Source organism: Melopsittacus undulatus, assembly GCF_012275295.1.
Source record: "Melopsittacus undulatus isolate bMelUnd1 chromosome W unlocalized genomic scaffold, bMelUnd1.mat.Z SUPER_W_unloc_3, whole genome shotgun sequence".
Taxonomy (NCBI): Eukaryota; Metazoa; Chordata; class Aves; order Psittaciformes; family Psittaculidae; genus Melopsittacus; species Melopsittacus undulatus.
The window spans coordinates 1,824,880-1,851,218 of NW_022993945.1; the positions used below are offsets into that span (position 1 = coordinate 1,824,880).

General features: G+C 44.1%; 2 protein-coding genes across 12 annotated transcripts in view; one reads left to right on the forward strand and one right to left on the reverse strand.

The window, feature by feature from the left end:
- Positions 1 to 15,898, reverse strand: part of LOC117438240 (RING finger and SPRY domain-containing protein 1) — a 62,920-nt gene extending 47,022 nt beyond the window's left edge. For 2 of the 5 annotated variants that reach the window (XM_034073752.1, XM_034073746.1), the window contains exons 1-2: positions 15,653 to 15,699; positions 12,868 to 12,939 (exon numbers count right to left, since the gene is read on the reverse strand). The gene's annotated coding sequence lies outside the window, so the exon portion shown is untranslated. Of the gene's footprint in view, positions 1 to 12,863; positions 12,940 to 15,652; positions 15,700 to 15,816 lie in introns of those variants that run through there. The other 3 variants (XM_034073748.1, XM_034073747.1, XM_034073750.1) reach the window with 3 other exon arrangements.
- Positions 15,806 to 26,339, forward strand: part of LOC117438241 (PSME3-interacting protein-like) — a 45,864-nt gene continuing 35,330 nt past the window's right edge. For 3 of the 7 annotated variants that reach the window (XM_034073759.1, XM_034073753.1, XM_034073758.1), the window contains exons 1-2: positions 15,806 to 15,931; positions 26,087 to 26,232. In XM_034073759.1, coding sequence (XP_033929650.1) covers positions 26,103 to 26,232 — 130 coding nt within the window. In that variant the 5' untranslated portion in view covers positions 15,806 to 15,931; positions 26,087 to 26,102. Of the gene's footprint in view, positions 15,932 to 15,998; positions 16,073 to 25,619; positions 25,708 to 26,086; positions 26,233 to 26,339 lie in introns of those variants that run through there. The other 4 variants (XM_034073757.1, XM_034073754.1, XM_034073755.1 and 1 more) reach the window with 4 other exon arrangements.

Genomic DNA, 26,339 nt, shown 5'->3' on the forward strand with positions numbered 1-26,339 from the left:
TTGTGATACTAAAACTGGAAAGCAAAAAATTTATCCCCTCGTTGGGAGGGACCATTTTTTGTTCTTTTAACTACAGAAACGGCAATAAGAACTGCTGAAAAAGGGTGGACACACGCGTCATGAGTAAAAGGACCCATAAAAGAATGGAAAGTTGTGACTGAACCCGGAGACACCAAGTTGACCCTCAAGAGGACTTGGATAAGTAACTGAGGGAATTCATATTGACTCCTGTAAATTTGATATGGGAAATGCAGATATATATAGTTGAAATTATTTTAAGAAACCATAGGATAAGGGCCAGTACCAGTCCATGTCCTATATGCAAACACTGTAATTTGTATATTAGATGTAAGTGTCCCAATTGTTTGGAGTATATTATTACTCATAGGGGAGACCATGAACAATTTTTGAGAAATCAATTACAGTTCTTTTGCATTCGGTGTGAAATTACCACCTCATTGGAGCAGTTGTTGTGGGTCAAATACTACTGCCATAGTAGCCGACGGGGAATATACCTTTAACCTACCAGAGAGGGCAAGACCGGAGGGAATCCGTGCTGCAGCTGAAAAGGTCTGCCGAGGGCTGCAACCCCTGGGGCTGTGACCGCTGAGCACTATGATCCTGACCGGACCTCTTTTGGTGTCAGTTCTGATAGGAAAATCATTCACAACAACTGTAGTGAATGCATTACCACAACTAGACAAGGGAGAGTAATCTCTCAAATAATGATCTACCACACCGTTTATGAATGCAAAGGAACAAAGAAAGGCAGTTGCATATATAATCAAACTCAGTGAGAACAAATTCAGAAGGAAGATTAATTGGAATAAGTTACAATGAAGTTATAACCAATTCGAGTACCTTCACTGTCAATAATTTTTGATGCATGTGATATTATAGATGATAATTTAGATACTAATTGTGGAAGTTTAGAGTGGAGGTGGTACTATAGTAGCCAACCAAAATATATTTGCCCAGGTGGATACACCTCTGTGGAAGAAAAGGATGGTCTTGTGTATGCTGGAATACTGCAGGCTGGAGATATGACTATCAATGTAAGACTCTATGAGGTTTAATAGCAGGAATAGCTGTACAACCCGTGCCTGCAAGCCAGTAAATTTAACTGAAATTTAACTGAAAAATTGGAAACAGAAAAAAAAAAGTAACTAAAATTGGGCTTAAACTGGAGAAGACCCAAATGTGATTATTAGTATTAAGATCAAAGAAAAATATAAAGAGTCAATACAACATCATGTATTATCATGAAATGGAAACTGGAGTCCAATATGAAATTCCCACAGTTGATAAAAAAAATCTCTTTGTAAATCTTGCTGAAAATATAGCTAAAGCATTGAATGTAACTAACTGCTGTGTTTGTGGGGGAAATAACCGGGGAGAGAGATGGCCCTGGGAGGCAATGGAGAGTAATATAAGTGACCCTGCAATCTGGAAAAATCTAAAAGGGAACAAATGGACCAGGCCAACAATGGCAGCTTGACTTTACGGAACTGCCAAGGAAGGGGGGTATAGGCATTTGTTACAAAATTGAATAATAATCAAATGGTTTGCTGTCTTGGATTTAAAGGACTCTTTCTTTGCTTAATATTGGCCAAAGAAAACCAGAATTTATTGGCTTTTGAATAAGGAAAATCCTGACACAGTAAGGAAAACTCAAACTAATTTGGACAGTATTACCTGAAGGGTTTAAAACCAGTCCGACGAGTTTTGAAATCAGTTAACACTGGAACTAGAAACATGGAATCCACCACTCAGAGGGACCCTCTTACAATATGTGACCTATTAATTGCTACAGGAACAAAGGAAGAATATGTCTCGTTAATGGTGGGATTGTTGAATTTTCTGGGACTGAATGATTATCAGGTATCCAGACAAAAGGCCAAACTAATTCAAACCTGAGTTTCCTACCTAGGATATGAAACAACAGGAGAACATAGAAGTTGGAACTGCTAGAAAAGAAGCCATTTATCAAACACCACGACCATCAGCCATCAAGGAGTACGTACCTGGGAATGACTGGATGATGCAGACATGGATACATGATTATGGTGTTCTGGTAAGACCACTATATGAACTGTTAAAAGAAACCTCTCTCTTTGGAATAGACTGATTCTGTAGAGGAGGGCTTTAAAACAGAGCTAATGAGAACTGCAGCTCTGTGACTTCCGGAAGAGGGAATAGCTTTGGTCCTTGCTCAGAAACTAGGACCCTATAAGAAGACAGTGGTGCATTCTTCAAAACAGCTGGATGAAGCAAGCAAAGGATAGCCCAGATGCCCAAGAGCTGTGGCTACAGTTGTCATGAACATTGAAGAGGCTTGCAAATTTACCTTGGGACAAAAGATTACTGTACTAGTGTCTCATGTTGTATTAGCAGTTCTGGAACAGAAAGAAGCCCACTGGTTATCTCCTTCATGGTTTTTTTTTTTGGTTTTTAAATTTAAGCTGGTGACTCTGATCAGGAAACTGGAAATAATTTGGCCAATATTGAAGCCAAACAAGAAGCTGAATCCCTGATGGCAAACTAACAATTGAGAAATCTAAACCTAGATATTCAAAGGAGGATAGAAAATTGATTGAAGATCTCAAAGGACAGGAAAAAAGGGGGTTGGGTTCAGATACATGATGGGCGAATTTTAATTCCCTGTAATCAATTCTGGAAGATACTTCAGGAGGGCAAATAAATTTTCCTGAGTTACCGAGAACAGGTTACCAATATTTGTTGGTGTTAACCGATACTTTTTCAGGGTGGTCAGAAGCATTCCCTTGTAGAATAAATAATGTAAGACAAGTAATTGGAACATCGTTGTATGATATACCTTGTTTTGGAGTACCAGAGGCAATTTCTTCCGACCGAGGCTCGCACTTTAGAGCAAAATAGTTACAAGAAACTAGCAAAAATTAGAAGCTGATTGGCAACTACATGTACCATACAGGCCCCAGGTCAGTGGGCAAGTAGAAAAGATGGTTCATCTGATCAAAACATCAGACTGGTAAAATATGTCAGGAAATAAATTAATATTGGTACCAAGCCTTACCATTGGCTCTATTAAGGCTTTGAACTAAACCTCAGTTGAAAGAAAAGGCTAGACCATGTAAAATTTTATATGGAAGACCATATGGGGTCCAACAGGGAGTGCCTCTCCAAGTGGGAGAAGAAAACCATGTGACTGGAACTCGAAGCAGAGGACTGGAGAGTCCAGTACATAATATACAACCTGGAGATTATGTATACATAAAATCTTTCAGACCACAGAGGAAGAAGATCTCGAACCAAGGTAGAAGGGGCCGTTCCAAGTATTACTCACAACTTTCACTACTATCAAAATTAGAGAACAAAGCGTCTGGATTCAAAAAGGCTCCAAAAGCTCCCTGGAAAATCACATCGAACGGTAATAACAGAAGGGCAGTACAAGTGCTGCACATACTACATGAAGCTTGGCCTAATTAGGTGTATACCCGGCTGCTAGTGTCCGTTTGGTGTACACCCACAAGAGGCAACAGGCATCCTGTGGTTTACAGTCACAGGGGACAGTGAGCATCTTGTGGTTTGGGTCCGCAAGACACAGTGGATGTCTTGTACAAAAGGTTTTACGCACGAGAGGCAGCGGGCGTCCTATGGTTTACAATCACAGGAGGCAGTGGGCATCTTGTGGTTAGGGTCCTGCAAGACACAGTGGATGTCTTGTACAAAAAGGTTTTAGGTGTAAAACAAGAGGCAGCGGGCGTCCTATGGTTTACAATCACAGGAGGCAGTGGGCATCTTGTGGTTAGGGTCCTGCAAGACACCGTGGGTGTCTTGTAGAAAAAGTTTTGGTTTTTAGGCAGCAGGCATCTGGTGGTTTGAGTCCTGCACGATACAGTGGGTGTCTTGTAGAAAAGGTTTTGAGGATTTCAAAGGTATGTGCTGCATGAACGTAATCTGACCATTCTGAATCAATCCATGCTAAGCTGGGAAAACTGCAGGGGAATATGCAAAAGCTTAAAATTGTTGGAAGTGGATTGGATGAGGAGTTACTGAATGGTTCAGAGATATACTTAACCAAGGCCTTCTCCAGGTATAATTTTAACATAGATAGGTCTGTCATAAATAATAGAGTAAAAGAATTTACTCACTTTATAGAAAAAGGGGGGACTGATACACGGGTAACCAATGTACAGGGGGGTAATACAGAAAAATTGTACAAGGGAGTTAAAGGAATTCCTTTGCTTAAACAAAAGTGTTGTCTGTCTTAAGTACCTGCCATTGCCATCTTGCCAAGGCAGTGATTACTGCTGGAGGGGAAGAAACAGATGCTAATTCTACTGACAAAAGCAGATGAAAGGTCCTGCTGATAGGCGGCAGGAGAGGCAGACTGGGTGACCAAGCCTTAAGACCATGACAAAAACACAGATGTTTGTTCCTACTGATAAGCGGCAGGAGAAGCAGACTGGGCGCCAACTAACCCTAAGTCCATGTCTGAAGATTAAAAGGTGTAAAGGTTAAGAAGAGGAAGACTCATTTACTTCATCTTGAAGACCCCTGCCCACAGGAGGAAGACTCATTTACTTCATCCTGAGACCCCTGCCCATGACCAGAAGGGGCACTGCGCAAGTGCAAAGGACCTTCTGGCTCATTATAATACGAAGCGGGGGTAGATAATACATATGTATAGGCGGATTGAGCAACCTCATGTCTATGTATACCTTAAGAGAATAAATGTAAAGGGACAACAACCCTGAGGTGTGCATGCTTTGCAGGAGCTATCCCCATGCACCTCAGCGCTGAATAAAAGCATACCTACTTTACAACTTTAACTAGTTGTGGAGTCTATCCGCGTATCATGCACAGTTGCCTTAATCAAGAGAAGATCGGGGCCTTCCATTAATTGGCATTCCAATTTCCAACACTTATCTCATGGATAAATTTGTGGGGGAGTACTAGCAATCTACATCTGAAGGAAAGGTTAAGATTTGGAATAGTTAATCCTAATCCAAGTAAAGGACATTATACTGATACAGGGGTAACCAATGTACAGGGGGGTAATACAGAGAAATTGTACAAGGGGGTTAAAGGAATTCCTTTGCTTAAACAAAAGTATTGTCTGTCCTAAGTACCTAACATGCCAAGGCATTGACTACCGCTGAGGGGGAGCAGCAGATGCTTAGCTAGATGCTTAGCTAGATGCTTAGCTCTACCGGTAAGGGACAAAAGCAGATGTTTGGTTCTACTGTTAAGCAGGGGAGAAGCAGACTGGGCGTGGACCAAACCCTAAGGCCATGTCTGAAGATAAAAAGGTGTAAAGGTTAAGAAGAGGAAGACTCATTTACTTCATCCTGAGACCCCTGCCCATGACCAGAAGGGGCACTGCGCAGGTGCAAAGGACCTTCCAGCTCATTATAATACGAAGCAGGGATAGATAATAAATATGTATAGGCGGATTGAGCAACCTCATGTCTATGTATACCTTAAGAGAATAAATATAAAGGGAGAACAACCCTGAGGTGTGCATGCTTTGCAAGGAGCTATCCCCATGCACCTCAGCGCTGAATAAAAGCATACCTACTTTATGACTTTAACGAGTTGTGGAGTCTATCTGCGCATCAAAGAAACTTCAGGACAGTGCTTTAAGGAATGTGTGGACTCTGGGTACCAGAGAGTTATAGAATTGCAAAGAAACACCACAAACAACACATTGGTTTTTAAACTTTTTCTAGTAAATTTAAATAATAGTCTGTTTCAGAAAGGATAAGGCTTTACCTATATTACTTACCCAGAAATCAATGAAAATCCTCAAATTATGGGGAGATCAACTCCTTATAGTAAACTGCAGTAATAAATAAAGCACCTCACACATTAATAAAACATAAACCCCAAAAGCATTTTGGAGGGACAAATCAAGAGACTGAACAGCTCAAACAATCACATTGGGTAGTCCTGCTGTGGAAACTAGATCTTGGGCTGACACACAAGGCCACATCCATACCATATATATATATATATATATATATATATATATACGCATACCCAAGATCATTCTGTGGGCTACAAAAAGATGTTACAAGCAGGGTGTGCTAGAAGCAAGGGCAGATCCTTGTCAGCCAACCACCAGCTTCACATAACTGAACCAGTACAGTGACAGCCCAGAGCTGTGCCATTTCTTGTCTGTAAACTAATCTTAGTGCTTTTGTTTCTTCTAAGTCAGAGGTGGGCTTGTTTTCAAAAGGAAGTCAGCTACATAACTACTCTGCAGAAGGCAGAATAGTTTCCTGCTGTAGACCACAGAGAGGAGCCCCAGAGGACAGCATAACTAAGCTACTACAAGTGCATTAAACACTGAGAACAGTTTTGAATGTGTGAAAGAATCTGATAATGTTGCTGAAAAATTCAGTGATGTCTTAGTTGGAAGCTTGCATTTTCGGCTGTTTTGTCACCTCAGAGAGCAGAGCACAGAACAGACAATGTCTAGATCCTCCAATTATCAGCCTCACCAAATTTGTCACTTTCTGACACTGGTTCTCCCTAACATAAAAAAAACCTAACAAGTGCAGCAAGAAACAGGCTGAATAAAGCTCCCCTTCTTGATTAATTGAAGCAGCACTGGAGGATGGCCCAATCTGTTGGTAGCTATAACTGAAAGCCAGAATTGTGACCTTCATTGCTGGCCACAGAAAGCTGGCAGCTCTTTGCTAGCTTAAGTTCAGGACTTCAGCAGAGCAGAAGACATCCTTCTGATTCTCTTTCCTCCTGTAAGTGGCTATGGTGACAGCCACTCAAGAGACTGTCATCTGAGTCAGATATAACATGTAAGTCACTAGGTTTGCAAACCTGCCTCAGAGGCACTCACAGAAAGCATGATCCCTGATCTGTCTGGGGCATCCTGAGCTGACTCTGGGCAGGTCACTGGAACCCCTTATGTCACCTATTCAAAAGGAATAAAAACAAAACAACCCCCCCCAAAAAAAAAAGCACCCAAAACTCAAACAAAACAAAACCACACAAAACCCACAAACAAACAAACCAAATAAAACAACCCAAAACAAACACCAAACCCACAATAAACAAATGGACAAAAAAAGACCCAAAAAAACCCAGCAACCACAAACAATCCCTCACAAGACCCCAGCTTTGTTTCTCCCTATTTGTCTCTTCAGGTTCTTTCTCAAGGACCTTTTCTCTCTGTCCTGCTACAAGTCTACCAGGAAAGCACACTGAAGGAGATCTTGATGTGGAGTAGGTTAGAGGGTTAGGAAGGGGGATGAAGACAAATGTGTATATGTTTCATCACAGTCTAAGCAATGGCTTAAACAAGAGAATGTACCCATTTAGCTTATCATCACCACACACCAAAAAAGGCAGAAAGCACAACACAATTTAAGCAGGTTTCAAAAAGCTATAATTACATCAAGGACTGATACACTGACCAGAGTTTCGGTGCAAACACACACATCATTCTTCACTCATCATTAGGTGAATGTTTTTAAAAGCATTGAAGAATTCTAAGCTTTCGACATGTCACCAGACAGCTTTGCTTCTAAATAAAAATGAGCATCAGTATACCTGCTGGGTTTTCCTTTTCCATTATCACTTCCTAGCACACCCTACTGTCTAGAACATGCAAAATACACACAAATTGCCCAGTCTTCCAGCACATGGTTCATTGGCTGTCCTCTAACCTCTGTTTCAAGCGATACTAATATCAGTTTGTGCACATGCACTGAAGGAAGCAATCCCAAAAGCTACACCAACATTTCAGAATTTCCTCAGCTCTTGTCCTTCTCCTCATGTCTATCAAAACATCAAGATCCTCAGAAACTTACAGCAAGAGCAAAGTGTTTCCTATGGCAAAAACGGCGTTAGAAAGGGAGAAAAATAACTACAGTTGCAAGTGTCTTACATCTTTCCCCTTAGGAGAAGATGCATGCATCAGGTAAAGGATGGATTTCTTGTTGCTGACCATGGTGACCCACTGAACAAGTGTTACATTAACAATGAGGCATCCCAAACTTTGAACTGTCAGGTATCATCAAAGGCTCCCAGAATACTTTGGATTCAAAGGGACCTTAAAGCTCACCCAATTCCAAACCCCTGCCATGGGCAGGGACACCTTGCACTAAAGCAGGTTGCTCCAAGCTCCATCCAATCTGGCCTTGAACACTGCCAGGGATGGGGCAGCCACAGCTTCTCCGGGCAACCTGTGCCAGGGCCTCACCACCCTCACAGGGAAGAACTTATGCCTAAAATCTCATCTCGGTCTCTTCTGGCAGGTTAAAACCAGTCCCCCTTATCCTGTCCTTACAGGCCCTTGTCCAAAGCCCCTCTCTCCAGGTTTCTTGTAGCCCCTTTAGGCACTGGAAGCTGTTCCAAAGGACTTCCCAGAGCCTTCTCTTCTCCAGAACAAAAAAAAAAACCCTATCAAATACACAAAGTTCCCATGGCAGAGCTGTACTTCTAAAGCACAAGTTTGGCCACAGTAGTGGTAGATCAAGCAGGGCTGAAGAGAGATAATGATGCATTAGTCAGTCATACAATGAGTCACACATGAACATATGACTTTTTTTAGACCTCAATACCATAATGAATAATAGAAAAGGCAATAAAGATTACACTGGCAAAGGCACTGCTGTGGCACCACAGCTTCACTGCTACCACATACAAACTGGGGATTGGTAGGACACAAGGAAATGCAAAGCACAGCAACATGACGCAATTCTAATGAGATACTCAAAAGACAGGAATCCCAAAACAGCACCTCTGCCTGCACTACATTAAAGCAATGAATAAATTCAAAGTCTACTTGATACAGGGGTAACCAGTGTACAGGGGGATAATACAGAGAAATTGTACAAGGGGGTTAAAAGAATTCCTTTACTTAAACAAAAGTATTGTCTGTCTTAAGTACCTAACATGCCAAGGCATTGACTACTAATGAGGGGGAGAAGCAGCTGCTTAGTTCTACTGATAAGGGACAAAAGCAGATGCTTAGCTCTACTGGTAAGGGACAAAAGCAGATGTTTGGTTCTACTAAGAAGCCAGGGAGAAGCAGACTAGGCACAGACCAAACCCTAAGGCCATGTGTGAAGATTAAAAGGTGAAAAGTTTAAAAAGAGGAAGACTGTTTACTTCATAGAATAGTTACGGTTGGAAAGGACCTTAAGATCATCTAGTTCCAACCCCCCTGCCATGGGCAAGGACACCTCACACTAAACCATATCACTCAAGGCTTCATCCAACCTGGTCTTGAACATTGCCAGGGATGGAGCATTCACTACCTCCCTGGGCAACCCATTCCAGTACCTCACCACCCTTACAATAAAGAATTTCTTCCTTATATCCAATTAAACCTCTGCTGTTTAAGTTTCAACCCGTTACCCCTTGTCCTATCACTACAGTCCCTAATGAAGAGTCCCTCTCCAGCACCCCTGTAGGCCCCCTTCAGATACTGGAAGGCTGCTATGAGGTCTCCACGCAGCCTTCTCTTCTCCAGGCTGAACAGCCCCAACTTTCTCAGCCTGTCTTCATATGGGAGGTGCTCCAGTCCCCCGATCATCCTCGTGGCCCTCCTCTGGACTTGTTCCAAAAGTTCCATGTCCTTTTTATGTTGAGGACACCAGAACTGCACACAATACCCCAAGTGGGGTCTCACGAGAGCAGAGTAGAGGGGCAGGATCACCTCCTTTGACCTGCTGGTTGTGAAATATACAGGAATGATTCCTGTCAGGAATTTAGACATCCTTGTCGCCATTGCACTTCGTGTGAAACCAGCCCTCCTTTGTGACCCTGATTACCATAGGTGCTCATGTCAATAAGGAGAAACAAAGGGGATAACCTAATCAATCGCTTTGTTTTTCAAAGGGGGACTCTGTTTAACAGTTTGACTGGCCTAAGGAGGTTAGGTAACCAAGAGATACATTTTGTTACAGGATGTTGCAAACTTGGGTACTAGGCAAATAAACATATAAGGTATAGAATAAAATGTTAAGACTACAATTAAACTTGTAAGCATTTTTCTGTTAATACATTACTAAGAAAGTTCAGCAACATCTTCACCAGAGAAAGACCCCAGCAAACAAGAAAAGAACAAAGGAAGGGGCCACGTTGACATTTGGGTAAAGAAGACAACAGGATTGGCTAAAACCCAAGACTGAGAAGTATAAGAGACTATACCCCAAAGATCCCGGTGTGCGTCCTTGGTGGAGCGGAGACTCCCAGGCACACCCAGCGCTGCTTGCTCATTGCCTCTCGATATTAATCAATTGTAAATAAAGTTAATTGGATTAGGTCATGGCTAAGACAAAATTTTTATAACAAGGTCACGCTTCTTTTGATGCAGCCCAGGATACGGTTGGTTTTCTGGGCTGTGAGTGCACACTGCTGGCTCATGTTCATTTTCTCATTGACTAACACCCCCAAGTCCTTCTCTGCAGGACTACCATGAATTTCCTTTTTGCCCAACCTGTAGCTGTGCCTGGGATTGCTCCGATCCCTACCCACAAGAGGAAGACTCATTTACTTCATCTTGAGACCCCTGCCCAGGACCAGAAGGGGCACTATGCAGGTGCAAAGGACCTTCTAGCTCATTACAATACAAAGCGAGGATAGATAATAAATATGTATAGGCGTATCGAGTAACCTAATGCATATGTATACCTTAAGAGAATAAATGTAAAGGCAGAACAACCCTGAGGTACGCATGCTTTGGAGGAGCTATCCCCATGCACCTCAGTGCTGAATAAAAGCATATCTACTTTACAGCTTGAACTAGTTGTGGAGTCTATCCATGCATCATACTGAGCAATCATTAGCTCAGGAGAACTAAAAACATTACCACCACAAACACAAACAGTTTAAAATGTTGAACACATGCTGACAATGGAGCAGAACACGACAAGAACTTCATCACATTAGCTTGCCTTTAATTTATTACCTTAATGCTCCTGTGTCAAGAGGGAAATCAAGCAGTGCATATGACGAGCTCTGCTCTACTCTGTGAAAATACCAACACATGTTGAAGTGACTTGGAGACCAAGGGGAGAAATTCTGAAACACAATATGTTCGCAGCTAAGGGAAATACTGATATGAAAGGAAATTTGAACATAGAAGCCTAAAGTAGAGAATGCCAGGTAGTATATCATGACAAATTGCCCCCTTTCTATCACTACTGATAATGCTAACTTATTGCTTACAACACTAAATATCCCCCTTTTAATCCTTATTTTTAACAAACAAGCAAAAAACGTGAGGGAAATGGACTTAGATATCACCTGATAGGCACAACATGAGAGATATCTTACTGGGGAACCAAAATGTTCCAAGTAATCTATTTCAACCTATTCATCTTGTCTCTAAATTAGAGAGACATCAAATTGATAGATGGACCACTTGTTGTCTAAAGAACTGGTCGACTGGCTGCACGCAAACAGTTGTGGTCAATGGTTCAATTTCCAGCTGGAAATCAGTAACGAGTGGTGTCCCTCAGGGATCAGTCTCGTTCAACATCTTTGTTGGTGACATAGACAGTGAGACTGCGTGTGCCCTCAGCAAGTTTGCTGATGACACCAAGCTGTGTGGTTCGGTTGAGATGCTGGAGGGAAGGAATGCAATCCAGAGGGACCTTGACACGCTTGTGAGGTGGGCTGATCTTAACCTTACGAAGTTTAACCATGACAAGTGCAAGGTCCTACACCTGGGTCAGAGCAATCCCAGGCACAGCTACAGGTTGGGTGGAGAAGAGATTCAGTGCAGTTCTGCAGAAAAGGACTTGGGGGTGTTGGTCGATGAGAAACTTAACATGAGCTGGCTGCAGTGTGCACTTACAGCCCAGAAAGCCAATCATACCCTGGGCTGCAGCAAAAGAAGCATGGCCAGCAGGTCGAAGGAGGTGATCCTGCCCCTCTACTCTGGTGAGACCTCACTTGGAGTATTGTGTACACTTACGGTGTCCTCAACATAAAAAGGACAGACTTCAAGGAAACAAATCACCCCAGCTATGCAGAATCATACACCAGCACCACAGCTGAGGGAGGCATGGGGACTAGCTGAATTAGAATATAAGCAATGTAAGAGCAAGCAGATAACCAAAATTAAGCTAACAAACAATTAGCAACAGCATTGGCAAGTGTGCAGAATGCAAGGTAATGCATTAAAAGATCCTGAAGGAGCTTCCTAGGCAGGTGATGGACAGCACATGTTGAAAGCGTTCACTTTGCTAGAACCCCGAGTATTTGGATGAAAAGGGGAGAGACAACAAGAAATGACCACATAAATACAACTGAGCTTCATGCATCTGGGAAAACATAACCAAACCACAAAACAAAACCAGACATCAGTGATACAGGGGTAACCAATATACAGGGGGGTAATACAGAGAAATTGTATAAGGGGGTTAAAGGAATTCCATTGTTTAAACAAAAGTATTGTCTGTCCTAAGAACCTAACATGCCAAGACATTGATTACTGCTGGAGGGGGAGAAGCAGATGCTTAGCTAGATGCTCAGCTCTACTGGTAAGGGACAAAAGCAGATGTTTGGTTCTACTGATAAGCAGGGGAGAAGCAGACAGGGCCCCGACCAAACCCTAAGGCCATGTCTGAAGATAGAAAGTGTAAAGGTTAAGAAGAGGAAGACTCATTTACTTCATCTTGAGACCCCTGCCCATGACCAGAAGGGGCACTGCGCAGGTGCAAAGGACCTTCCGGCTCATTATAATATGAAGCGGGGACAGATAATAAATATGTATAGGCATACTGAGCAACCTCATGTCTATGTATACCTTAAGAGAATAAATGTAAAGGGAGAACAACCCTGAGGTGTGCATGCTTTGGAGGAGCTATCCCCATACACCTCAGCGCTGAATAAAAGCGTACCTACTTTACAACTTTAACTAGTTGTGGAGTCCATCCGCGCATCATCAGGAGAAATACACAATGTATTCATCCAGATCTAGGAGAACAAATAGCAGAGATTAGGACATGAAGGAATAACAGTAACATCCTAAACAAATAGACACAGGAACAGGTGCCAGCAAGAGAGAGGACCTCTTTTACTGAGTGGGCAGATAACATACACACACAAAAGCACTTACAGAAGAACAGACCAGATTTAGATAAAAAAGATTAATTCTTTACATTTGGATAAACGCAAAAGAAAAATACTTTTAACAGCATCCTGGATTCTCAAAAAAGAAGTATGAGACTCTTAAAGTAGTTTTCTTGCACAGACCTACAGAAATCCAGTCAAATACTGGAGCCCAGGAGGAGACAAGACATGAGGGAGTATTTCAGATGGCTCATAGGTGCTGAGAACATCCACTGTGAACAGATTTCTAAAGTTTAGCAGGGAAATAAAAAAAAAATAATCCTAAGAAGTAAACAGGGGAATAGTCACAAGACACAAATGGATGCAGATCTCCATATGACAATAACCTCATAGCACTGATCTACATACAGAACATTGTAATGCAGAACTGAACTGAACTGAAGACCGGCATGAAAGAAAAAAAAAAAAAAAACAAAACCCAAAAACCCACACCAAAACAAATGCATTCACTGTGAGACAAAGGACAGAAAAAATAAAAACATGAGGCAAAGCTAGTGCTAAGTGGAAAAAAAAATCTTATGTTTAAGAAAAACACTGACACAGACCTAAAAGGAAAAAACAAGCCACCAAACATACTAGCATTCAGAAAACAGCGCAGTATCTACAAGGCTGAATAAATTTAGAAGAGAAAAAGCAGCTCTTTTGTCCATGTTTCCCCACGGAGCAAAGTCCTACTGTGTGAGAAACACTGACAAATGCAGGCTGAGCACAGAATGAGCTCTGGGCTCAGGTGGATAGAGAGTTTCAGTGCAAGAGTTTGGAAAATGAAACCCAGGATGACTACAGTCATTCTCAGTAATGTCTCCACTATATTAAGACTTCACCCAGAAGGGACACTGCACCTACTGCTGATGCATGGATAGACACCACAACTAGTTAAAGTTGTAAAGTAGGTATGCTTTTATTCAGTGCTGAGGTGCATGGGGATAGCTCCTGCAAAGCATGCACACCTCAGGGTTGTTGTCCCTTTACATTTATTCTCTTAAGGTATACATAGACATGAGGTTGCTCAATCCACCTATACATGTTTATTATCTATCCCCGCTTCATATTATAATGAGCTGGAAGGTCCTTTGCACCTGCGCAGTGCCCCTTCTGGTCATGGGCAGGGGTCTCAGGATGAAGTAAATGAGTCTTCCTCCTGTGGGCAGGGGTCTTCAAGATGAAGTAAATGAGTCTTCCTCTTCTTAAACTTTACACCTTTTAACCTTCAGACATGGCCTTAGGGTCTGGTCGGCGCCCAGTCTGCTTCTCCCCCACTTCTCAGTAGGACCAAACACCTGTGCTTTTGTCATACCCTTATGGCTTGGTCGCCCAGTCTGCCTCTCCCAGGCTTACCAGCAGGACCAATCATCTGCTTTTGTCAGTAGAACTAGCATCTGCTTCTCCCCCTCCAGCAGTAATCAATGCCTTGGCAAGATGGCAATGGCAGGTATTTAGGACAGACAATACTTTTGTTTAAGCAAAGGAATTCCTTTAACTCCCTTGTACAATTTCTCTGTATTACCCCCCTGTACATTGGTTACCCGTGTATCAGTGCTGCACAACAGAAGGTAAGAAACAGCAGTATTAAAGAAAGTGATGAAAATATGCAAGATAGAAACAGTGATGAGCAGAACAGAATCAAAGTGCTTAAAAGAGAAATGCATGCTTGATATCAGCACAATGCAGGCAGTGCAAATACCTGCTTTGTAAGCTGTGAACTAAGAGCAAAGCAGCACCCTGGTGTTACCGCTGCACAATCCAGTGCCCAAACCAGAACCTCTAGGTAAAGAGCTGCACTTGGTAGTTCACGCCACATCTTCATATCTTCTCTGTAAGAGCAAAAACTTGCTCTGCAGAAATATTTTTTACACTGACAGCAGTAAACAGTTGTAGGATTTTGACTTTTCCCCTCGATATAAAAATATCCCAGGGCTCAATAAGATTCTTCCGAGTGTTCCCAAGCTCCCAGGAGATCCCAGAGCAGCTGGTCACCTCGCCCCCAGCCCACCCCGGACCGCTGGAGCAAAGCCTATGTTTGGCAAGTCATACAAGCACCAGGACGAGCTCTCAGCACCCACCGTGACACCGAACGGCCCCTGCTCCGGGGCGCCCGATTCCACCAAACCCCAGTTTCATCCCACAGCCACCCATCTCTTTCCACTGGCTGCGTTCCTACAGGGTACGGGAGATCCCGGCGAGGCAGCGCGCTGCCACAAGAGCCAGGGTGCACAGCGACTCAGGCCCAGCCTCAGCCCCACACCCGGCGGGCTCCAGCCCTCACCCCCTCCCTCGGGACCCTGACCCAGTAGCGGTGGCGGCGGCACACGCGGAAGCCGAACGGTAGGATAGGGATAAGCACCACACTCTCCCGTCGTTAACCTGAGGCCGACCCCAGCATACCGGACCCGCCGCCACAGCCCTACCCAGAGCGGTCTCTTCCCTTCAGCACCAGCCGGTGCCGTGCCGTGCCTTGCCTTGCCTTGCCCTACCCGCTCCACCTCAGCCTCACGGTGCTCACGCGCCCCTGCAATCCGAGGGGGGAATACTACCCACCCGACGACAGCCACCTCACCTCAGAGCCAGTGAAGCGCAGCAAGGCCAGCACGGCGCGGCCTAACCACTCCTTTGTGCCACAGCGCCACAGGGCAAAAAGATGGAAGCGACTCACACTCCCCCCCCCCCCCCCCCCCCCCATCTCCCATGTGACCCGCTCCTCCCTCAGCACGAGCGCTTCACCTAATCGAAGCGCAGGACCACCCTGACGTCACCTATCATCTGCTGTGCTGTGTTCTTCCTTCCGTGAGAGCAACGGGGATTGGCCATCGGAGGGAAAGGGACGCTTAAGGCAAAAGTTTGTTCGGTTGGCTCTTACTGGCGAAGGGGGCGGAGTGGCCTTTAGCGGCGAGCGAGCTGGGGTGGGGTGTTTAGAGGGGATCAATGGTGGTGTCTTGGGTCTGGTTGCGCCTTTCACTGTGACAGGCCGGCGGCCGCGGTACGTGTGGGCGGTGGCGGGATCTGCAGCAGGGCTGGGGCTCTGCGGGCGTGGTGGGTAAACTGGCCGTGCTTGGGCTGCGGGGCCCTTCGGGTGCAGGGACAGAGAGAGCCGAGGTCGGGTCCTGCGAGTATGGCGGGCAGATCCGTTTGAGGAGGCAGCTTCTGAAGTCACTGGCGGTGGGGGGGGGAAGGGGGAGAGAGGAGGCCGCGGTGGGGGCTGGCGGCGCAGGTTGGACTAGGCCCAGGCCCCGCGTTCCAGGCCTGCGCCAGGGAGGCTCGCCCGCTCCGAGCGGTACCGGCAGCAGCGAGGCCGGATCTCGGTGGCGGGTTCTTGACTGGGTACATTGTGGTTGGAGCGACCCCTCGCCTTGGCTCTGCGGTGGCTCCAGACTCGGCGCAGTGCACTGGATTTGGTGTGCGGAGAGGTGCGGGGAACGCCGCCGGGTGTGTTGTAGTGGTGGGGAGCGGGGCCCTCTGTTGAATGAGCTCGTTGAGGGTGTCGGGAGCTGCACAGGGGTAGCCAGGAATGGCTCCAGATCCCTTCCAGCCTGGACGGTGGCAAGGGCTGTGCAGGTGTTGGTTTTGTTTTGATCCTGGGAACGTTACCATGCGCTACTATCAAGAGGTGCAGTTTACCGCTGTGACGTGGACTTCTGTATTTCACCATGGCTGGGTGTCACTAGCTAGAACACAATTGTGAAATACGAATTCACTCCTCTAAACAAGATAACAAGGTTTTATTAAGGGACAAAGTCAATAAAGCAAAAGCAAACAGTGCTGGGCGCGTGACTGTGGTCAGAGGCGCAAATGATTAGTATTTGTTACAGGTTTATGTATTTTCACAATTCCATTAGTCACATACATATTCATAATTCCTGCATATAGGCAGGGAACACTATAATTAAGTCCAGTAACTTATTATCATAAGTCTCCTCCTCTTGGCATCTGCGCACTGCTCTTCAATAATTGTGGGCAGGGGTCCTGAGGATGAAGTAAGCAGTCTTCCTCTTGTGAGTAGGGGTCTTCAAGATGAAGTAAGCAGTCTTCCTCACAGTGTGCTTTTCACCTTTGGCACAGTTGAACACCCCAGTAATTACACAACTCGCTAAAACCAGCCAGATCTGTAATTATTCTGATAACTAGCAAAGATTTAAAACAGTGTGACCTTCCTGCAAAATTTATTGCAGGATGGGCAGACAAGGAGTATCCCAAGCTAGCAGATGTTTGGGAGGCTCTGTCTCTAAACTAACTGATAAGTAGAAGGATGGTGTGAAATAACTCCTTCATGTTTAGTGGGGTCACTAAATCTTGTTATCTCACCACAGACTTACAACACAAACATTGTTCTTTAAAACTAAAGATACTTTAGAGGACTAGTGTGAAACAACTCACCTTTAGTGGGGCCACTAAATTCCACAGGCTAACAACATAAACATTGTTCTCTTTCTACAACCTAAGTTAAGCTAAAAAGTACTTTATATTTTACAGGCACTAGCTTTTCTTCTATCAAACATGCAACACCCCTTCTTCTTTTTACCTTTACAGATTCTTCTACTATGAGACTCCATTTTGCTCATCTTGTGTTTTTGTTACTATAAACTTGTATAGTTATATCCACATAACCACACCTATGATTTGTGAAAGCCAATACATTTATGTGTTTATCACAACAATCGTAAGTGCAAGTGGACTTAAATGTGATGCTGCTTGAGTTTCATTCCCCCCCCCCATCTTTGTGCCCTGTCACATGGTTGTCCAGGACTGCATTGAAAAGCATTGTAGCTGTATGTCAAAACTTTAATCTGCTTTAGGTGTCGTAAAATATGATGTCTAAGTGAACTGGCTGTTTTCCAGAAGGCAGGTGGTTTGCTGTTGAAAGCTTTAGTCCCAGATGATAATGTGCCCTTGCTGAATTCTTCTCTTCCAGTTTGTTTTTATGACTTTCTGTCACCGTTGTATTGGAACACTTCATTTCTTCTCTAAATGGACTGTCTGAGGTGATACAAGTGGAGAACCAGGATATCTTGGTTTTACAGCACATGGGCAGGAAAGCTGGCCATGTGATTAGGACCTCTAGTCAGGAGAGAGATTCACTTCTCATTTTCTCTATGTTTCCAGCATGAATCACCTTCAGAAATTACACTCAGAGGGCTGGTGTTCTGTGCTTTTTTGGGAAGGGGACTTGGCTTAAGGTGGATTTTTGTTAAATATTAAAAAAGAAACAAAAGAAAGTTTAAAAAAAAAAGCACCCTTGGCCTGACCTTCCTTTCCTCAGCACTTAAGAGAATCCTTTTGTCTTCTCTTGATAATTCCCACCTTAAGAATGCGTTCTCCTGTAAAAAAATATTTGTCCAGTACCTTAAACTGGCTTTCTCCTGAGACTTCAGTTTGTCATTTGTATTGCAAACAATACCCCACAAAAGTACCGGTTTTTGTAAGAACTTTGGGACTCTGCTTCCTGTAGGAGTGGTTCCTAGTGGTACAAAGGAGGGATAAACTTAGTTCTTCCATTAGCTGAGTTACTGTGTTCCTCCCTCCCTCCCTGGATGAGTAAGTGTTCTGGGTTCTCTTCCAGAGCCAAAATGCAGGCAGGCTGAGATCCTGAGTGAATAATGCTTGGCAGTGCAGGGGTCAGTCATTTGTAGTCCTTGAGGTAGCTGTTGAAGTTATACCAAGGAAATAAGAAACTAGAAGAAAATGAGGTTAGCATGACTTGAAATGAACAAGCGTGTTTAGGTTGTGTCTGCCTTGTACATGCCTATACAGGCTTCGTGTAAGAAGCAGAAATAGGCATTAATGCTCAGTTCTTGTTATGGTTTAACACCAGGTGGCAGCCAAGTACCACGCAGCTGCTCACTGACTACCTGCCCAACCACCCCCCTGACGTGGGCTGGGGAGGAGAACTGGAAAAAGGTCAAATCTGGGGGTTGAGATAAGAACAGTTCATTAACTGACATATAGTAAAATATAGTAATAAGGGTGTGAGAGAGGAATAAAATCTAAGAAACCCAAGTGATGCACAATACAGTGTCTTACCACCTGCTAACCAATACCCAGTCCAAACCAAGCAGCCATGGATCCCTACCAGGTGACTCCCCCCAGTTTCTATACTGGGCATGATGTGCTGGAGTATGGAATACTCCTTTGTGCCCCGGAATGGACTCAGTCAGAGATCAATGTGATCAGACAAAAAGCCATTTATTGCAAAGCATTAACTCCTTATATACTATTGCTTACACACACCTACAGCAATTTGGCATATCATGATTGGATACTTGTCTTGAAGACCCTTAGTGACTAACATAGAATTGGTTAAGCACAGGTGTGAGAACTTGACCTCGAACGCTTGCCAACAGTCCACAGTTCTCATCACTCAGTGAATTACGGCTTCTTCTTATCTTGCTTGCTTAGGCTTCCTCGGGCCTCCCATGGCCTTGCTGTATCCCTCGGAGTTATTCAGAGCTCATGTACCAAATATCCATTCTCCTGTGAGAACACTGTCTCCACATCTCCCCCTTTTTTGATTTACTAAAAGTTTTTGACAATTTGGCATGTCTGCTCTATCACTGCTGGACTTGTGTAACATAACAACCCACTACTCTAGGCAGCATTATTTCATTAAGATTAGTCTGATTTGAAGTCACTTGAACCTTTATAAAATGTTGCATACCAGTGAATCCTACACACCATGTAACAGGTTGGAATAATGGGGATTTAACAGATGTGCTCAGTATACTTGTCCATTACCCATGGTCACACATAATAGAACAGATATTACAAAAATTTCTGTCATTGCTGTTTCTTTATGTTGTTGAGTTCTGCAGCTTTATATGTTTCTCTGGCAGCCAGTATGGTTCTGTCAATAGGTGTACACAGCCGTATCCTTGACCCCATGTCAGCAATAGCACTTGTCCTTTCCATTGGTTATCATGTAGATCTTTATATAGAACCAGTGGTTTGGGCAAGGAATTGTCCATCAGATGTCACAATCGCTGTATTGCGGAAAAAGAATAAAAACTAAACAAATTTAAAGAATTTAGTACAAACTGTGCTTTTGCTAACTGTCCGTGGAGAAAATCCTGGCATTCCCCCCCCCTTTTTTTTTTTAATCTACTTTCAGTACTTACTTTAGATGACCCTACTTGAGCAGAGGATTTCGACTAGATCATATCTCCTGCATATGCCAACCACAGGCTGCTGGGCCTGCCCTTTTTCTCCTGGATGGCTCTCTGATAACAGCGGAGGCCATCCCTCACATCAAGGTCTGGCATGGCATGTGTCCCCACTGCTCCACGCCTGCTGGGTTGCAGCCAACAGTGGAGCTGAAGGTTCTTCTTGGTGGCAAAACACAGAGGCCAACCCAGTCTTGCCCTTGACTGTGGTAGCAGGCGTTTGGTCAATCTCAGTCCTTGCACCGTGTTGTCAGTGCAGTTTCACCTGCTTCACCCAGTAATAAGTCACTCCTATGGCAAAGCACACACAGATTTACATTAGCAGAGTAGCTATTACAGAGTGCATCAGCATGTTGAAGATGCTGATGGCAGTGAGGGACTAACCAATGAAATTTCTTGCAGTGGAGTTCTCCCACCCTCTTAATTTGTTCCATTTATAACACTACCATCATATTAGAATCTTTCTAGCTTTTGCCTTAGCATTTTCTAGCAGCTGCTGCAAATTTGCATTCTTTAACATCTTTTACAGGTGACAAATCCATTTAATACAAGGTATAGTTTCTTATTAGCAACTGGCTAGTAAATACAGGTGGTTTTATATGCAAAATCCCAACCTCTAATAATAGTAGTTTACAAGCACACATATTCAGGTTGTTACTTTTCAGTTGCCCCCAAGTGATGTTTTGCAATAATTCGTTTTCTCTTCCTCTGTCTCATTTTGTTTGGGATATTCATGGTCAGCTCCTGTAGCTGAGTCATCAAGTTCTTCCACTCAACTGTCCAGCTCATGGCAAGGCTTGACAAACTTTGCAGGGAGCCGCCATGGACCTGTAGGTAGGAGGACACAAATATACCCCTTCTCCCAGATTATCAGTTCTTGAGAAGTAGACAGGTTAAAGTGATTCCTTAAAGCAGAAGCATTCTGATGCAAAGGGAATGTGAAGCATGGCAGAAATAAACTACACAGTGTTAACAGTCAAAGAGTTTGCTGTGTCATTACCCATTTTACTTTTTTTTTTTTCCTCTGCCACCCTGATGCTGCTTGGGTGATGGCTGATAAAGGCTGATAAAGCTTGTGGTTGCACTACCCCTCTTGCTTTTTCAGTTAGCAGTTCTTGTTTCAACTGATCTCTCTTCCTCCAAGTCTTGGATTTACCCCCAGGTTACAAACTGCCCCAATACCTTTTTTTTTTCCCACTCCACGGCTCCGGTGTCCATCCTGGCAATTCCACTGATGGAGCACTGGGAGCCAAATCGAAGGGCAGCTTCTTCTGAACATGGGTACCGAACTCTTATAATTTTTTTTTTTCCCAAAGTCGCTCACACTGCTTTGCACAGCTACAAACACTGGCCTACTTGGCAGCAGCTATAAATGCCTGCCTCCTCAGCAGGAGTAACAAATACCTGCTGGCAACCGCACTTTTGCATTAACCCTTTCTTGCCCAAAATATTAAACTGCTACCTGTTAAAAACTTTTACATGAACCTGACAACAAAAAATATACAGAACACTGTCTGCCCTCATCACAAACACACACACACGCTTGGGATCCCACAAGCACACTCCACACAACTACAATATTTGAAACACAAAATCCAGACAATCATTACTCCCACTACATGATCCCACATACAGAATGTGGCACAAGGACCCTGTGAAGACTATCAGGAAACCAGCTTCGAGAAGCATCATCACAGTGCAAGCTGGCAGGCTCAACTTGAGCAGGTGTTCCTGGAGATGCTCTGCCTCCCCCACATGGCATGAGGCTTGGGCTTTTATACTGACCAAAATGCACACTCATTCCGACACAGGTGGCCAGCCTATGTCAGAAGAAGTTGCCAGCAATATCTGTAAAGGTCTCCAAGGGTCGATAGAAACATGGACATACTTATATTTACCAACTTCTAGTACATGAGTATCACAGAGAGACTATATCAAAGGAGTTGTATATGGGGTCCCAATTCCGCAGGCTGACACATTCTGCCCGATACCCCTGATAAGAGCATACAAGAGATTTTCCCACTGCGGGTTTTGAACCAGCGTATACACCACAGGGAAACCGTGCAATTCATCTGCATCCCCCACCCATCTCACTTCTCCCTTTACAGCTGCCCATTTATCATGAGGATCTGGGGGATATAAATCAGGCTTCTTTTCTGGGTGAATAGGCTCCAGGTCAAAAGGACTATCTAGGTCAGCATTGGAATTATCAGGCGTCAGAATCTCAGGATCAGCAACAGCAAACTGATGAACGTGCACAGGCTCCTTCTCGGGGTCAATAGGACTTAGGTCGAAAGGATCATCTTCATCCCCATCCTCAGTCTTCGCAGCTGCAGCGGCAACTGGCAGAAGTTTGGGGGGGAGGGCAGGGATGGGGTGGGGAGCACTGGTCTCCATGATCTCATTTTTTTACTTTAACGTCTCTAAAACAGTTCTCCAAATGACTAACAACTTTTTCACAGTGTCATTGCCTTTTGTGGCTGCGTCCCACAGTTTAACTCCTGCTTCATTCCACAAAGTGTTCTCAAATCCGGTAGACTCATCAGTCTCTCGGTAACGTGTCTTTAACCATTTCAACGTTAACTTTAAGTCTGTCTCTTTAAAGGTTGCTCCCTTCAGCTTAAGAAGGACTGAAAACATCCATAAATCAGAGGTTTCTTCCTTAGTAATTTTTTCCCAAGTCTCAAGATTAAAGGATTTGCCGACTCCTACAATGAACTCCTTCTCCTTACTCCAGAGCAACAATCTTTTTAGCATAGCTTCACCATAGTCTGTCCCTCTCACAGAGAGGATATGTTGGAAGAGCTTAAGTATTACTTCTTCTTTACTTAACTGTTTTCCCATCCTTAAGCTCCATTCCAACTGTCCGGCTGCTCACCTTATTTGCACTGCACAGTGTCTTCCAGGCTCACAAGGCTCTGATCCGAGGACTCTACCTCCGAGGTTTCTGCCTCCCGATCTTGGTCCAGCCAGATCGATTCCAGCTGATTTCTTCTTTTTCTTTCCTCCCCATGGCACCTCATTTCAGCCTCTTCAGTTTCAATGTGAATTTATAGAGGGTCCTTGTTCTGGTGCCATTTGCCGCAGAGTGGACTCAGTCAGAGACCAATATGATCAGATAAAAGCCATTTATTGCAAAGCATTAACTCCTTATATACTATTGCTTACACACAACTACAGCAATTTGGCATATTATGTTTGGATACATGTCTTGAAGACCCCTAGCGACTAACATATAATTGGTTAAGCACAAATGTGAGAACTTGACCTCGAACGCTTGCCAACAGTCCACAGTTCTCATCCCTCAGTGAATTCCAGCTTCTTATCTTGCTTGCTTGAGCTTCCTCGGGCCTTGCTGTATCTTCTGGGGTTATTCAGAGTTCATGTACCAAATATCCATTCTCCTGTGAGAACACTGTCTCCACACCTTTGGCTAGTTTGTGTCAGGTGTCCTCTCTCTGCTTCCTCCTGGCTTCTTGTCCCCCTTCTCACTGGCAGAGCATGAGACTGAAAAGTCCTTGATCATAGTGATATAAGGAAAGCAAGTGCCTGGAAAACATAGGGTTAAAATACGTTTCACTTAACTTAGGTCTAAGATAGAGAACAATGTTTGTGCTTTAAGTCTGTGGTGTGATAACAGAATTTAGTAGTTTTACTAACAAGAGTGAATTGTTTCCTTTCATCCTTTTAATGAGTGAAGTATTTCTTACCATCCTTCCAATTATCAGTTAGTTTGGAGACAGTGACTCCCAAACATCTGCTAGCTTGGGAAGCAATAAAATTTTGTAGACAAAGGTCACACTCACTGTTTGAAATCTTTTCCAGCTATCAGAAACATGCAGATACGTCTGCTTTCAGCTAATTTGTGATTACTGGGGCATCCAACTGTGCCAAAGGTGAAAAGTACACCCTGAGGAAGACTGCTTACTTCATCTTGAAGCCCCTTGCCCACATCCATCGGAGGGCAGTGCGCAAGCGCAAAAAGGGAAGAGACTTATGATAATGAGTACCTAAACTAATTGTAATATCCCCCCCCTCCCCGAAACTCTCAGGAACCTAATGAATATGTATGTTGTGTGTAATAAATATCTGCTTGCTTAATCCCTTAGTGTGCAAGTTAGGAGGAGTGATCCCCCTTGCACCCACATGTATCATAGAATCATAGAATAGTTAGGGTTGGAAAGGACCTTAAGATCATCTACTTCCAACCCCCCTGCCATGGGCAAGGACACCTCACACTAAACCATATCACCCAAGACTCCATCCAACCTGGCCTTCAACACTCCCAGGGATGGAGCATTCACAACCTCCCTGGGCAACCCATTCCAGTACCTCACCACCCTAACAGGAAAGAATTTCTTCCTTATATCGAATCTAAACCTCTGCTGTTTAAGTTTCAACCCGTTACCCCTTGTCCTATCACTACAGTCCCTAATGAATAGTCCCTCTCCAGCATCCCTGTAGGCCCCCTTCAGATACTGGAAGGCTGCTATGAGGTCTCCACGCAGCCTTCTCTTCTCCAGGCTGAACAGCCCCAACTTTCTCAGCCTGTCTTCATATGGGAGGTGCTCCAGTCCCCTGATCATCCTCGTGGCCCTCCTCTGGACTTGTTCCAACAGTTCCATGTCTTTTTATGTTGAGGACACCGGAACTGCACACAATACTCCAAGTGGGGTCTCACAACAGCAGAGTAGAGGGACAGGGTCACCTCCTTTGCCCTGCTGGTCACACTTCTTTTGATGCAGCCCAGAATACGGTTGGCTTTCTGGGCTGTAAGCGCACACGGAAGCTGGCTCATGTTCATTTTCTCATCGATCAACACCCCCAAGTCCTTCTCCGCAGGACTACCATGAATTTTCTTTTTGCCCAACCTGTAGCTGTGCCTGGGATTGCTCCCACCCAGGTGTAGGACCTTGAACTTGGCATGGTTAAACTTCATGAGGTTGGCATCAGCCCACCTCACAAGTGTGTCAAGGTCCCTCTGAATGGCATTCCTTCCCTCCAGCGTATCAACCAAACCACACAGCTTGGTGTCATCGGCAAACTTGCTGAGGGCACACTCAATCCCACTGTCCATGTCACCCACAAAGATATTAAACAAGACCTGTCCCAACACTTATCTCTGAGGGACACCACTCGTTACTGGTCTCCAGCCAGACATTGAGCCGTTGACCACAACTCTTTGCGTGTGGCCATCCAGCCAGTTCTTTATCCACCGAATGGTCCACCTATTAAATTGATGCCTCTCCAATTTAGAGAGGAAATGAAGTGTTCCAATACAACGGTGACAGAAAGTCATAAAAACAAACTGGAAGAGAAGGATTCAGCAAGGGCACAGTGTCATCTGGGACTAAAGCTTTCAACAGCAAACCACCTGCCTTCTGGAAAACAGCCAGTGCACTTAGACATCATATTTTAAGACACCTAAAGCAGATTGTATCAGGGTATCAGTCTGCAGGTGGTGAGCTGTTGTCTTCTCTTCTCTTATTATTTCCCTGTTAAATTTTATTTTTGGTGGTTGCAGTAGTGATTTTGTGTTATACCTTAGTTACTGGACTGTTCTTATCTCAACCTGTGGGAGGTACATTCTTTCGATTCTCCTCCCTATTCTCCTGGGTGTGCAGGGGGGAAGAAGGGGGGTGAATGAGCAAGTGGCTGCATGGGTCTTGGTTACTGACTAGGCTTAAACCACATCAGTAGTTATCTCAATCAGCTTGATGGTCTTTAGAGACCTGAAATTATTACCAGTGCTGCAGGTCTGTTTTTCAGTATGTGTAGTAACCTATTATGCACTGATAAGTGAAATCAGGTCTCTGAAGTCTTTCATATTGTGTTTTAAGGACAGGCTCTTCTACAATGGATGGGGCAGATGGTACTGCTGACCTTGTGATTAACAAGAGATTTGTGTCTGATTCTGAGCTAGAGGAGCAATGGAAGAGGAGGCAAGAGGAATGGGAAAAGGTCAGAAAACTTGAGGATCCAGAAGGTATGGGATAAATTTTAATAATTTTGGGAAGGAGATCTGAGAATATTTTGCTTTTGATGAAAACAGAAATAAGATGTAATAGTTTGTTTTCTACGATTTCAAAAGGT